The sequence below is a fragment of the Lampris incognitus genome, chromosome 5 (assembly GCF_029633865.1).
Source record: "Lampris incognitus isolate fLamInc1 chromosome 5, fLamInc1.hap2, whole genome shotgun sequence".
In the NCBI taxonomy this organism is placed as follows: domain Eukaryota; kingdom Metazoa; phylum Chordata; class Actinopteri; order Lampriformes; family Lampridae; genus Lampris; species Lampris incognitus.
This window is the reverse complement of record NC_079215.1, coordinates 64425980-64440264: the sequence shown is the minus strand read 5'-3', so window position 1 is coordinate 64440264 and position 14285 is coordinate 64425980. Positions and strand designations below refer to the sequence as shown.

Sequence of the window (14285 nt, the reverse complement as noted above, 5' to 3'; positions counted from 1 at the left end):
ATTGCATTTCAATAAATGCACAAAAATGGATGTATTTTCATCAACAAAAGTCTTTTAAATAAACTGGTTTTGTCACTCTCCTCTGGTCACTTTTTTCTTCCTGTCATTTTGGTCCGCTTTACCCCTCACATTTCTCTTTTACATTTCTTCCTTGCTTTTCTTTACCTCTCAGGTGTTTCCACAAGCAGCTCTCGTAGCGGCCTAAAGCGTTCCCATGATGATTCATCCAAAAGCCCTGTTGGCTCTAACAGCAATTCATCCTCCTCAGCTACCAAGCCCGAGCAGTGCCCCAAAGCTGAACCACCACAATCCTCAAACAAGACTCCCACTAAGACAGGGTCTAGTTCTTCTACTAAGGCAACCAAGACTGCTGCAACCACTGAGCCTGCCACGGTGGGTCCTTGTGTCTTTACTTGTATTAAAGTAACATGCCACATAGAACTGGTTCAATTTTCAGGGCGCTATCTCTCTGAAAAAGTCATCATTCCACATTTAGGTATTTTTAGACATCACAGTAAAATATCGCTTAAAAAAACACATTGTGTTGTAGTAGGCGGAACATGGTGGGGTTTTTTTTTTCTGATGTAGTTTGGTGCATCAGAACTTTTTTGTTGGATTTCAAACGTTTACTTAAGATTAAAGAAGGGTGAGTCTTCATCTGGATATATTTATTGACAGATATGTTGCATTACATCACACATTCACATATCCGTCAGTAAACGTATCCAGATGAACTGATTCAACCTTCTTGGATTTTCTTACCTGGATTACTGAGCATGCATCAAGACATTTACTTAAGATTAGTTTGACATTTGGATTAAAGCAAGCTTGTATGATCTCGTTAAACACTTGAACAGTCTTAGTCTGGTGTTTATGATCTTTTACCATCACAGTAGCATATCTGAAAGCCAAAAGCGGTAATAGTAGTAGTAGTACCTTCTTTGGGGGTCACCATAGCGGATCATCTGTTTCCATCTCTTCCTGTCCTCTGCATCTTCCTCTGTCACACCAAATATCTGCATGTTCTCCCTCACCACATCTGTCAACCTGCTCTTTCACCCTCCTCTTTGGTGGTGCGTACCTCCACCTCTCCAGGCTCACCTCAACCAGCGCCCTACTCTCACTACAGATCACAATGTCATCCGCAAACATTGTAGTCCATGGAGACTCCTGCCCCATGTCATCTGTCAACTTGTCTATCACCATTGCAAACAAGAAAGGGCTCAGAGCCCCGATCCCTGATGTAATCCCGCCTCCACTTTGAAACCCATCTGTCATCCCTACTGCACACCTCACCACTGTCACACTCTCCTCATACATATCCTGCACCACTCCTACATACTTCTCTGCCACTCCCAACTTCCTCATACATACCACACCTCCTCTCAGCAGCCGTCTAAATCCACAAAGACACAATGTAACTCCTTCGGACCTTCTCTATACTTCACCATTTTCAAAGCAAACATCGCATCTGTGGTGCTCTTTTGTGGCATGAAACCATACTGCTGCTCGCTAATCATCATCTCTCCTCTTAACCTAGCTTCTATTACTCTTTCCCATGTCTTCATGCTGTGGCTGATCAATTTTATACTTCTGTAGTTACTGCCACATCACCCTTATCTTTGAAAATCGGTACACTTCTCCACTCCTTCGTCATCCTCTCACTTTCCAAGACTGTGTTAAACAATCTAGTTAAAAACTCCACTGCCATCTCTCCTAAACATCTCCATGCCTCCACAGGTATGTCTTCTGGACCAACCACCTCACTCATCATCCAGTTTCATAGCTGCCCTCACTTCCTCCTCGCTAATCCATGCACTTCCTGATTCACTATCTCCGCATCATCCAACCTTCTCTCTCTCTCATTTTCTTCATTCATCAGCCCTTCAAAGTACTCCTTCCACCTTCTCAACACGCTTTATTCTCATGTCAGCACATCTCCATCTCTATCCTTCATCGCCCTAACCTGCTGCACATCCTTCCCTGCTCGGTCCCTCTGTTTAGCCAATCGGTACAAGTCCTTTTCTCCTTCCTTAGTGTCCAACCTCTCATACAACTCACCATATGCCTTCGCCACCTCTCTCTTTGCTTTACGCCACATCTCCTTGTACTGCTGTCTACTTCCTTCATCTCTCTGACTATCCCACTTCTTCTTTGCCAACCTCTCCCTCTATATACTTTGCTCTACTTCTCATTCCACAGCCAAGTTTTCTCGTCTTCCTTCCTCTGCCCAGATGACACACCAAGTACATTCCCAGCTGTCTCCTTCACTATTTCTGCAGTAGTTGCCCAGCCACCCAGTGCCTGTGTTAATGCCCCCCTGAACTCCACACAACAGTCTTTCTTCTTAAACTTCCACCATTTGATCCTTGGCTCTGCTTTTACTCTCTTCCTCTTCTTGATCTCCAAAGTCATCCTACAGACCACCATCCGATGCTGCCTAGCTAGTTCTCCCCTGTCACCACCTTGCAGTCTCCAATCCCTTTCAGATCGCGCCTCCTGCATAAGATATAGTCCTCGTGTGCGCTTTCCTCCACTCTTAATATGTCACCGTGTTCCTCCCTCTTCTTGAAATACGTATTCACCACAGCCATTCCCATCCTTTTCACAAAATCCACCAACATCTGTCCTTCCACATTCCTCTCTTTGACACCATACCTACCCATCACCTCATCACCTCTGTTCCCTTCACCAACATGCCCACTGAAGTCCACTCAATCACCACTCTGTCCTCCTTGGGTACACTCTCCATCACTTCATCTAACTCACTTCAAATTCGTCTTTCTCCTCCATCTCACACCCAACTTGTGGCGCATATGCGCTGATAACATTCATCATCACATGTGTGATTTCTAGCTTCATACTCATCACTCTGTCTGACATTCTCTTTACCTCTAACACATTCTTGACATGCTCTTCCTTCAGAATTGCCCTACCCCATTTCTCTTCCTATTTGCACCATGGTAGAAGAGTTTGAACCCACCTCTGATTCTCCTGGCCTTACTCCCCTTGCACACACAGTATATCTACCTTCCTTCTCTCCATCATATCAGCCAGTTATCTCCCTTTATCAGTCATAGTGCCAACATTCAAAGTTCAGACTCTCACTCCACACTCCTACCCATCCTCCTCTCCCGCTCCCTCTGCACATGCCTTCCCCCTCTCCTTCTCCTTTGCCAAAGAGTAGCATAGTTTCCGCCGGCTCCCTGCTGACCTGTTGATAACCCGAGCCTCGACCGAGCTGGTATGGAAATCTGATTTATGAGCCGTATATTTAATTTGGCAAAGGTTTTACACCGGATGCCCTTCCTGAATTAACTCCCTATTTATCTGGGCTAGGTCCGGCACTGGCTTGTGCATCCTCAGTGGCTGGTTTTAATTACTTGAATTAAATTACTTCAATGTCTAATTTGAAAATATTTTCTTGAATATATTTATACCCTGTGTATGTCAAATTTGAACAACAATTGGTGTTATGTGAGTTACTTGCCTCTTTGCAGTTGCAATAACTCATCATGATCCCGGATTTAATTTCATTGCCGAAACTTTAGTATTGCATTTGATATATGGCAGGTTTTTATTTATATATATATATATATATATATATATAATCACCCCATTTTCCATTGCCTAGCCAGATGTGTTATCAAAATGTACAGATTAGTATTCATCAGTAAGCACTTGTGCTTGGTCATCTTAACATGGCATCGATGCACCTGTAATAGGTGACGCAACCTTTTTGTTGTTGTTGTTTTCTCTAACAAGAATAAATCTCTGCTCTTAGTTCCAGACGCCAAAAGTGCAGCCATCCAAGAAAAAGAAAAAGGCAGCAACTCCAGTCTCCCAGGCCCCTGTTGCAGCCTCTTGTCAAGTGTCTCTGACGGGTATCCCCAAGAACGCCTCTGAACAGGAAGTGAGCGATATGGTTGGAGCCTTTGGGAAATTCGACAATTTGGTCCTTACTCCAGGCTCTGAGGAGGAGGGCGAAAAGGACAAAGTTGCAGAACAGAAGGTATTTGTGAAACCTAACTTAATGCTTAACTAATAGAATCTAGATTCTTTGACTTAGTGGATTTTAACATGTTTGTCACAGAGAAAAAAAGTGGGGTTAAGTATTACTTGACTGCATCATTTCTTAAAAATAGTTTTGTTCTTATGCAATTTCAAAAATGTATCAATCCTAAACATTTTTAGGTCTAGTCACAGAAAGTTGAATCAGTTCATCTGGACACAATGTTTGAGAGAGAAACGTTTCATCACTCATCTAAGTGACCTTTTCTGTCTCAACTGGTATCCACACCCTCACAAACAATACAGTGGCATAACAACTGAAAACAACGATCGGTTTCATATGCAAATCGGCGTGACCATTAACTGGAGTTTCAATGGCCATGTGTAGTATTCACAGAGAATTTGAAAATGGTTGCAATTACAGCATTGCAAGATGGTGACAGATGTATTCTGTTATCTTCTTTTAGTGTTGTATTCTGTAAATTGTGTAAACACAACATCCATTGTACATTGTCTGTCTTTGGAGAGAGATCCCTCCTCTGTTCCTCTCCCTGAGGTTTCTTCCTATTTTTTCTCCCTGTTAAAAAGTTTTTTTTTTTTAGGGAGTTGTTGCCATCGTACAATGATGTGATTGCAGCCATTCCCCAAGCCTCTGTAAATGGTACACATGGCCATTGAAACTCTAGTTAAGGGCCCTGACACACCAGGCCGATGGTCGGTTGTTGGTGAGTGTCTTTGACCCTAGTTTTTGCAGTGTGTCCTGCACTGTCTGCACTAGTTGGACCCCTGTCGGCAGCTTTTTGGCCGATTCAGCATGTTGAATGGGCAGAGCCCATCAGTGAGAGAGATCCCTGATTGGCTGTCCGGCTTAGCAAATCAGTGCTAAGCTAGCGAATCAGGGCCATCGGCTGTAGTCTTTGCAGTGTGTTCAAGTGCTATGGTTTGGCCCTGCCGGCAGGCGACATGAGGCGACGCAACCATTGGCCTTCGTTGCCGCTAGTCGGTTTGGTGTGTCTGGGCCCTAATGGTCACAGCAATTTGCATATGAAACTGATTGTTGGTTTCGGTGATTAGGCCACTGTATTGTTTATAAGGGTGGGGACACCTGCAGTCAGTTGAGACTGAAGAGGTTACTTAAATGAGTGATGAAGTTTCTCTCAATAAATGTTGTGTGCAGATGAGCTGATTAAACGTTCTGTGATTTTCTTACCTGGATTATTGAACATCCATAAAGACAGTTTACAACTAGGGGAATTTAAGGAGTGCCATACTGAAATTAGGATTCCAGTAGAATTCTGCTAAAAGTATTTCTCAATTACTTGAGAAAGTAGTAAAGAAAAACCATTTGCTGCAGCCAAGCTGAAAACTACTACGTTTGTGACTTTTATCAGGTTTTTGTTTTTTGGTGGGGGTGGGGGGTTTCAGAAAATAAAATGGGTGTATCCAGTTGAGAAATTGATTGCTTGCTGCTGTTAGCATGTCAGTATGTATTAGATGGTCATTGATGTGTCTCTGCCTTTTTGTGTCTGTCCATCCGTTCATTTTCCTTTCCATTCCTCCCTGTGGTTCAGGCGTCACTATGTATGATGAAGGCTGAGGACGCCCAGGCTCTCGCTCAATGCACAGACCTCTTTATTAAAGATCAGCAAATCACCGCCTCAATAATTACGGTACGGTCGGGGAAGGGTTGGGGTGATGTGGGATTATTTATAGTGGGGAAGAACTGCAAAAAAAAAACAAAGCTGCGGTGGTTCTCAAGTTTTTTTTTTTCCTTGTTTGTAGGGTGGATAACCACCTGTGAGTCGTATCATTTGACCATTTTTTGCAGAAAGGCAGGCAACTGCGTCAGTTGTTGCTATGAAATCCAAACTCTGTGGTTGTTATGAAGCCCACAGTATATTTTGCTTCATTCTGTCTTTTCTCTTTAAAGAAACCAGAAGGAGAAAAATCATTGGCAGACACCAACAAAGGGTATGTCATTTTCACTTTAATCTGTTCTCTTTTTTTCTTTTTTTGAGTTTTGATTTTGCCCTTAACCTCCCATTTTAATCTGTACAAGCTGTATTAAAATGAGATCATATTTCTCTCCCCCACAGCAAACCTAGCCCACAAAAGAGCAAGTCTGCTGCTGATGGTAGAAAACAAGGTAAGAAAATGATAAAGGAAATATTTAAAAGTGAATAGAGAAAAAGAACCAGAACACGCTGAATGTTTCTTTGGGAATTTGTGTTTGTGTCTGCTGAATTGTAAGTTGAACACAGTTCTCTGAGGAGTCTAAAGTGGGCTGTGCTATAACCAGCCCTCTTTGTGCATTCTGCCATTTATTTTAATTGGGACGTTTCGCAACAAAAGTGAAATATTTCAAATGTATTCGAAATACCAAAATTTTAATTAGAATCACAAACAAGCTTAAATGCTTTACATTTGAAAAGTTGATTGGCACTATGTAAGACTTTTTAAATGTCAAAATTGCACAAAAAGAACATATGAAGAAGTAATTTTCTTTCAGACTGGTTTTGCTTAAGCAAGCACGGTAATGAAATGGCATGTAATTTCTGTACAGTACCATCATTAAGGAAAAGTATTTATATGTATCCTGGTCCTTGCAATGCCAAGAGGTGAGAAGAGACTTGTTGAGGATTATCCACTGATCACTTTCAAGCCTGGAGTTACTCTTCTGCTGTTCTGATGTATTTTTATTTCCTCTACAGGAAATGAAGCTGACAAGAAGACTGGCGATGAGGTACACACATGTCTCATATGTCACTGTTCAGTCTTAACAACTAGTATATAGAATGTTAAATGTGAAAAGAAGCTTGTGTGGATTAAAGAAAGGCCCGTGAGTAAGGGGCCATTTAAAGCTGCATTAAGCAATATTTTTGACAACAGTGAATCAAATGATTCTGTTTTGTGAAAGGATTGCTATTACGGCCATTCCCACTGATCATCAACATCCCTGTCTACAGTTTTCCTTGTCAGTTCATTTGGTTTTGTTGGTTTGGCTAGCTCATTTCCGGCTCTGGTTGAGTCCCTCCTTCTCACCAGAACCCCCACCTAAAAAATGGGCAGTCTGCTCATAACTGAAGTTCCGAATGCTAACGTTAGCGCAAAATGGCCAAGAGTCAAACAAAGAGAGATACTGGTCTTCACCAGTATCTCAGATTCAAACATCTACCAAGCCCAAGAGACCCGAGGATGCATTCAACAGTTTGCGTAGCAAACCGGGGCTTTAAACACGGATGAATGTTAAGACTTGCATTTGTTATTGTTTGCCTCCGTGAGCAGGCAAAGTTCTTGGAAGAGACGGAAATGGGTGGGAAGTGGCTTATCTGTGTCCTTTTTGGAATGTTGATCACTACCGCCTGACATCTAGCACTCAGAAATCACTTAAGGCAGGTTTAAGCCAAAATGTATTATCGTATTCTTGGCTGTTGGGCTGAATTTTTATGCAGTTTTGGGCAAAAATCGTAAATTTCGTTGTTTTGTTTGTTTTTTTGGGGCGGGTCCAATTTAACAAGTATGCCTCACCACTCATTAAGCATGCTGAATGATGGTCACTTGAATGTAAAGCATGTTCCTAAGTCTGAATATTATGCTTCCTGCAGAAGGGGGTGGTGTTGATCGCGGCATTTCCTGAGAGTGGCTGGTCAGAAAGTGACATCATCAAGTTGGCCCAGCCATTTGGAACTCCATCTGGCATTATCATTGCAGAGGAAATCGGAAAGGTGAAAAGGCTCAGATAGATATCAACCTGTTTATTCCTCCTTGTAATATCAATACTGAACACTAGGGTTGGGTATCGTTTGAATTTTAACAATTCTGATTCTGCTTGTTGATTCTGGTTCTTAACGATTCTCAATTCCGATTCTTTGAGGGGCAGGGTCAAAACAGGTCACATGCTTATTTCACAGAAAAAAATATTTTTAAAAACCTTTACACAAGTCATTCATATTCACAACTGACTTCATGCAGTTTATGGAATCTAAATTAATTTCATACAGTTGCTTTTGTTTAACGTCTCATCTGAAGGACAGCATCTCCTACACAGTGTCCTCGTCACCACACTGGGGCATTGGGGTTTTTCTTTTTCAGGACCATATGGAAGACTGCCCCCTACTGGCTCACCAACACCAATTCCAGCAGCAACTCAGTTTTCCCTGCGGTCACCCATCCAAGTACTGGCCAAGCCCACACCTGCTTAGCTTCCATCATTTGGCGGAGCTATGGTACATGTTAGCATGGCTGCTGGCCATACCAACATGTACCCATGTAATTTTCAGTTACCCTGTGGTGACAAGGTGCTGGCTGTTAGCTGAGGGTTGACTGAGGAGGACGAGGCATGTGAGGGAGAGGGAGGCTGGCGCAACATGTCAAACACACACTAGTTGATTTGTATACCATTCTGGCGAAGGTGTTTCGTCACATTAGTAGTGCGTCCTTCCTGGCACAGGTGTTGCACTGTGCCGACCGTCATTTTTTCAAACGAAATGAAGCCACACTTTTGAGTGCTTGCTGTGGTCCATGATGACACACAGCTCTACTCAGACTCCTGTGCTCACTGATCTTATTGATCTCTTTATTGAGCTTAGGAGACAGGAAGACGTGCATGCATTCAACTTGAATGACTAGAGGTGCAGAAGGATAGCCTGGTCCTGGTACTGAAACTTAAACCAACGCAAGTGAAATTGGTTTAGGAACCGATGAGCAAAATCAAAATGTCTTAATGATTCCATTGGAATCGGTACTCGATGCCCAACCCTACTGACAACGGGGATAAAGGTTTTCATTGACTATTGTGGAGGTTTACAAGCAAAAACGGCAAACAATAAAATGCTATGAAAGAGTATTCATTTGACTAAGATATGATGAAAAGTTAACCATTTGCCCATCAGGCTCTGGTGTCACTGCCCACCGCGGAGATGGCTAAAGAGATGGTTAAGGTCCACTCCTTTATCCCAGCGAAGATTGGTGACTCAGAGCTGAAGATTACCAGCCTTAAAAGTCCCATCAGCCTCAGAACACCAGTAAGATTTTTAAACCATTCATCCTCCTCCTTATTTCTGCTCTCCTCCCTTCTTCTCTTGTTCCCACTCTTTTTATGCTGCTGAGTACAGCCTATTTCCTGGGACTAATGATGCATCTTTCAATCTCAACCAGTCGAGCTCTGTCTTGCTCCATGTCGCTTCCCCACCCCTCTCTTGGTTCCAGTTGCCTTCTGTTTGTTTTTTGTTAATTTATTCATTCATAATTCCCTCTTGTTAACCTTGAATAATGTAACTCTGTTACTCAGGTGGCGCTCTACAACCTTCTGAACAGACCACTGGATCCATTAGTGAGTAACTTGCCGTTTATTGCCCAAATTGTTTTTGAGCGATGAAGTGACTTAGTGTATTCAATCTTAAAAAATATTATTTGACCCATTGATGATTTAAGCTCACCAAAAAAATTCATACCCTTTTCAGATTTAACCTCTGCTATGTAAATGAACATTCTATGTGATTTAACCGTGACGATTTCTTTTTCTTTGAAATACAAAAAACTGAGATTTCTTGCCTGCATGTCATACCAGTATTGTTGTTTTGCTGAGCACAGTGTTATTAATAATAAATAGATTGTGTTATTAATAATAAGTAGATCGTCCCTGTTAAACACTGTGCTCAGACAGTGAAATCGAAGACACTCTTTCACCTTCAAATCTTAATGAGAAGACTGATGTGACTTGTTAATACTGTCTGGTCAATATATGAAAAGGTTTTACATAGACTTATTCATAAAGTTAAGCATTGCTTCAAATTGAAATCTGAATAAGTAATGAAATGGTAAATACAGTTTTGCCCATGACTCTTTCACGTAGTTTTTATATGACTGTTAAAGTTTGCCATGCTGGCTGCTTCTCGATCCACTTTGTCTCCATCTTGTTACATATCCATCTTACTTCATTAGAAAAAGTGAATCTATAACCAACCAGTTACATAGTAAAAAAAAAAAGTCCATGAAGTCGAGGGGAGAGATTTTCTTTCAGCCACTATATGTCTGGGAAATTAGGACTGTTGGGGCCATTACTGGTGGCCTGCCCATTCATGGTTATGGTTGGGGAAACACTGCCTGTTTTACTGACTTGTGAAAACTACAGTAAACTAACGGACTTACTGGTTTAAATCGTGATTTATTGTAACCTGCAGGAGGCCTCGGCTGCGGCTGGTTGGAGCAGCTTGTTGGTTATAAGCAATGTGCCAGACACCCCCAGTGGTCCCACCGAGGTTCAGAAACTGGTTAAACGCTTTGGGACGGTGAAAAACACCCTGGTGCTCAATAACAACACGGTGAGTTGTGTGTGTGTGTGTGTGTGTGTGTGTGTTTAGAATGAATAAAGTTGTGAACACTAGACATTTTAAAGGTTGATTATAACCCCGATTTGGCTGTGAAGACTAATTCACTGGACAACACATTTTTTTCAAACGTTTTACTTCCTGAAAAAAATGAGCGATTATGACAGAAAATGTCGAGCTGAACACAAAAAAATTTCAGATTTGCTGTATCACTGAGTGCATGCGCAGGCATGCTTGGACTGACCAAAACAGCTTTGTGGGCAGTGTACTAGTAGACTTAAAATATGACAAGAAATCACAAAAATAGGTTAAATCTAGAAAACAGTATGTGATAGGACATTTTTAAGGTGATTTTCATGATCAGCAGCCCAAATTCCATAAAATATTCCCAAAAGTGTTCAGGAAGCAAAATCCAGTGAGATGGGGGGGGGGGGGGGGAAGTCTGCACCGGTCACAAAATGTATCAGGTCACCATGGACAATCGGCAAACATTATCTTGTTGTTTAAGATTCAGATTAGTTGACTCCCGATCGAGCCTTCTGTCAGTCAGTTGTCTCAATATCAAACATGTTTGATTTTCTTATAACTTTACTCCGGGCAAGTCTGAGCTCATCGGCAGGTGTGTGCGCTTCTGTGACTGCACTCGTAACCTGTGTGTTTTTCTGTGACCGTAATCTGCAAAAGTAATGCTGAGTCTTTTCCCAGAAGTCTTCTAGTGTGTTCCTGACTGAAGAAAATAATTCTCTCTCATGTGTCCAGAATTATTTTTCTTTTACTGTAGCAACACTCCATTATACCTCCTCTCCTGTCTCAGATCATCTGTGAGATGGAGACGGCAGCCTTGGCCCTCGCTGTTCACAAGCGCTTCCAGAAGTTTCCATGCATCGTCCAGAACAGCCCTCTAACCTTCACCCGCAAGGCTGACCCCAAACCCACCACACAAGGCAAAGTCATTGCTGCTTATGTGGACTCACCCAAGGTAATGAAATGTGATGGTTGTAAATCTGATTCAGTGGTTGCAGTTCATGAGCTGAGTCGATGTTCTACCTTTTCTGTATTTTGTTTAGTTAAATTGACTGAGAGCCAAATCATCTCTATTTACTTTAAATAATTTATGAACTTCTGACATGAGTTCCGAATCACCTTTAGTAAGCATTATAGGCTGTTTAGTACGAAGGCATTAATTGACACTTTTTGTCTTCCGAAGGCTCCACCTGCCAATGGTAAAGATAGCCAGGAAACTTCCCTTACAGCCGAGGAGGACTTGGAGCCTCAAGATGAAGGAGAATCTGTATCAGAGGGGAAGGAAAGCGATGAGAATAATGGTGAAAAAGCAGAAGAAGATGAACAAACTGGTGAGGGCAAAGCTGGAGAAGATGAGAGCGAAGAAAACAATGAGGTCCAACAACATGAGGCTGCAGAAGAGGCTTCTGACTCTGCTCAAGCCAATGAGCCAGAAGCTGACACCGACGCGAGTAAAGCAGAAACGGCAGCTGTTAAAACCGCCGTTAAGCAACCTGCCAACAACAAAACTGTTCCTCCAGCCCAAGGAGAAAATGCCAAATCTCCTGAACCAGAGGAGACCAAGACCTGTGATGATGGTGAGACATCGGCTGCTAAATGTGCCGATTCCACCCTTCCCAAGGTTGGTGTGCTGGTTAAGCTTAAGTTTAGTTTGATGTGTTTCTTTCAATATGACTGTGCAACACAGAATTATCAACTTTTTTTTTTTTTTTTTGTCAATTCAGGTTACTCAAGAGATGGTTGACGCACTGCGTGAGGAATGCAGAATAAGAACAACTAGCCGTCCAAATCAGACAGCATCAACCCCTGATGGGAAAAAAGAGGAGCTGAAAAAGGAAAACACTGGTGAAGAAAAAGAGGAGGGTAAAGAGGCACAGGAAGGCAAAAAGGAACTAGCAAAAAAAGACGAGGAGGAAAAGAAAAAGCAGGAGAGAAAAGAGAGGGAAGCAAGGAAGGAGAAGGAGGTAAGGGAGAGAGAGAGAAAGGAAAAGGAGAGGCGAGAGAGGGAGAGGAGAGAGAGGGAGGAAAGGGTGAGACGGGACAGGGAGAGGAGGGAGGAGGAGAGGAGAGAGAGGGAGAGAAGGGAGAGACGGCGAACACACAGGGAGGGTTCGGCGGGATCGAGGTCTTCCGGGAGATCAGAGGGAAGCAAGCGGAGCTCCAGGAAAGACGGACATGGCCGGAGTACGACTGATGCAAAGGACAAAAAGGTGAGAGTCAGCTGTCTCCTTCAGAGTTGTATTAAGTTACATTGCTATCACTGCTTATATGTGTTTGAATGGTCATCACCAGTGCAACTAAAATCAGAAGATAGCTTTTTTCATCCAACTCTCTCTTGAGCATCAGAAGTAAGCTACATGTTTGTTCTGGGAATCACAATCACCATTTTGGAGTTAGCGGACACCAGATGTCGTTGGGTGTAACCCCACCGGGTTCATGTGCAAATATTTATCAGTTTTAAGTTCTTCTGTTTTAATCCTTTGTTCATATTCAGAGCTTTCCATCTTGAGAAGGCCACACCAATATTCACCCCCCCCCCCACACACACACACACACACACGTTTTTAAGCCTAATTGTTTCTTCCGTTGTGTTTGCCGGTAAGGTATATGGATGATCCTCCATGCTTTACTCATGCTGAGAAGAAAAGGGACTTTTCGTAAAGAGACACAGCTTTCAGCAATGAGCACAAAGCTCTTCTTCTGTGAGCCCTTCTGGCCACATGGTCTGACATGCTGATGAACCTGCTGTCCTTCATGACAGGAGCACCTGCACTACGTTGACTAAAATAACCCGATTGATTCTTTATTTACACATGTGCAACATTAAAAAGAAGATACGGTATGTAATTGGAAACAGAATGTGAAGGAGATTTGCTTAGAAACCCCCAAGGGACTTGAAAATTCTCCAGGCAGCATACTACAGGAAACAATCACAGCAATGCGGTATGCACAATTTATGTGTATCTATCAATAAGTCCAGGTATAGTAAAGGACGGAGACACAGTTCGGCACAGCACCCGACAACAGTGCATCCCATGAACACCCGTGTCATAGCATACAATGAGTCAAAGTCACAAGACACACACACATCAAGAACACTCATTCATGATACATGCAAGTATACACAAACCCTATCATTAACCGACCAAGAACATGCACTCGTGTGACATGGCTTAGTTTCCATAAGACAAGGAAGATGGTGTGTGTGCGTGTGTGTGTGTGTGTAAATGTATAGAGAGAGAGTTCAATTTTTTTTTCCACTTGCCCGAAGTCAGTTTTTATTTGCCCCTGTACAAATTGTTTAATTTATTAGTGGTTAACAAATAACAACAAAGACTATAGTTAATGGTCATGTTTAATCTTTATTTAAGTAAATGAAACATATCAAGGACACTGTGTCCTAGATGCATAGCAACAAACATTCTTGCATGTTGAAAATGGTACGACCCTTTCCTCCGTCTGTCTGTCCATCCATCTTTCTCCCCAGAGATGGACTCACTGTGGATTAACTGTGAGTGATTGAGCTTCACCGTGTGTGAGTGAGTGAAAGAAGAGGCTGTGGCAGATGTTTCGCATCTAAAAACCTTATGAAATCGTATGCATCTTCACTCACGCCGCCGTGCTGTCTGCCCTACTGACGGTCATCTTTGTACAAGACGCGCCATGCCGCGTCGAAATTGGCGCCCGCTGCCCCCTCAATGCTAATGTACAGCAGTTTCCACAGTATTTCAACTGAAAGGTTGCGCCGCCAGTCGTTTTCATGCTTTTCATAGCACCGAGGCCACGCCCACAGACAGCGGTGGATAGTGGGAGCAGGAGGATCAGCTCAACCACTGTCAGCAGGTTGGGGAAGCGCTGCAGCCTATCAGGGTCTGTTAAAAAGTCTGCCCATTCCTTGTTTTGTTGGACCTGGGGCAGCGC

General features: G+C 42.7%; 1 protein-coding gene across 1 annotated transcript in view; it reads left to right on the top strand.

Moving 5' to 3' along the window:
* Positions 1-14285, top strand: part of LOC130112815 (zinc finger protein 638-like) — a 42301-nt gene that overhangs the window by 19931 nt on the left and 8085 nt on the right. Inside the window, exons 7-19 of the mRNA XM_056280310.1 lie at positions 173-393; positions 3785-4012; positions 5583-5681; positions 5942-5982; positions 6108-6157; positions 6723-6754; positions 7617-7736; positions 8904-9035; positions 9302-9343; positions 10194-10334; positions 11155-11319; positions 11548-11985; positions 12089-12574. Coding sequence (XP_056136285.1) covers positions 173-393; positions 3785-4012; positions 5583-5681; positions 5942-5982; positions 6108-6157; positions 6723-6754; positions 7617-7736; positions 8904-9035; positions 9302-9343; positions 10194-10334; positions 11155-11319; positions 11548-11985; positions 12089-12574 — 2195 coding nt within the window. The remainder of the gene's footprint in view (positions 1-172; positions 394-3784; positions 4013-5582; positions 5682-5941; positions 5983-6107; positions 6158-6722; positions 6755-7616; positions 7737-8903; positions 9036-9301; positions 9344-10193; positions 10335-11154; positions 11320-11547; positions 11986-12088; positions 12575-14285) is intronic.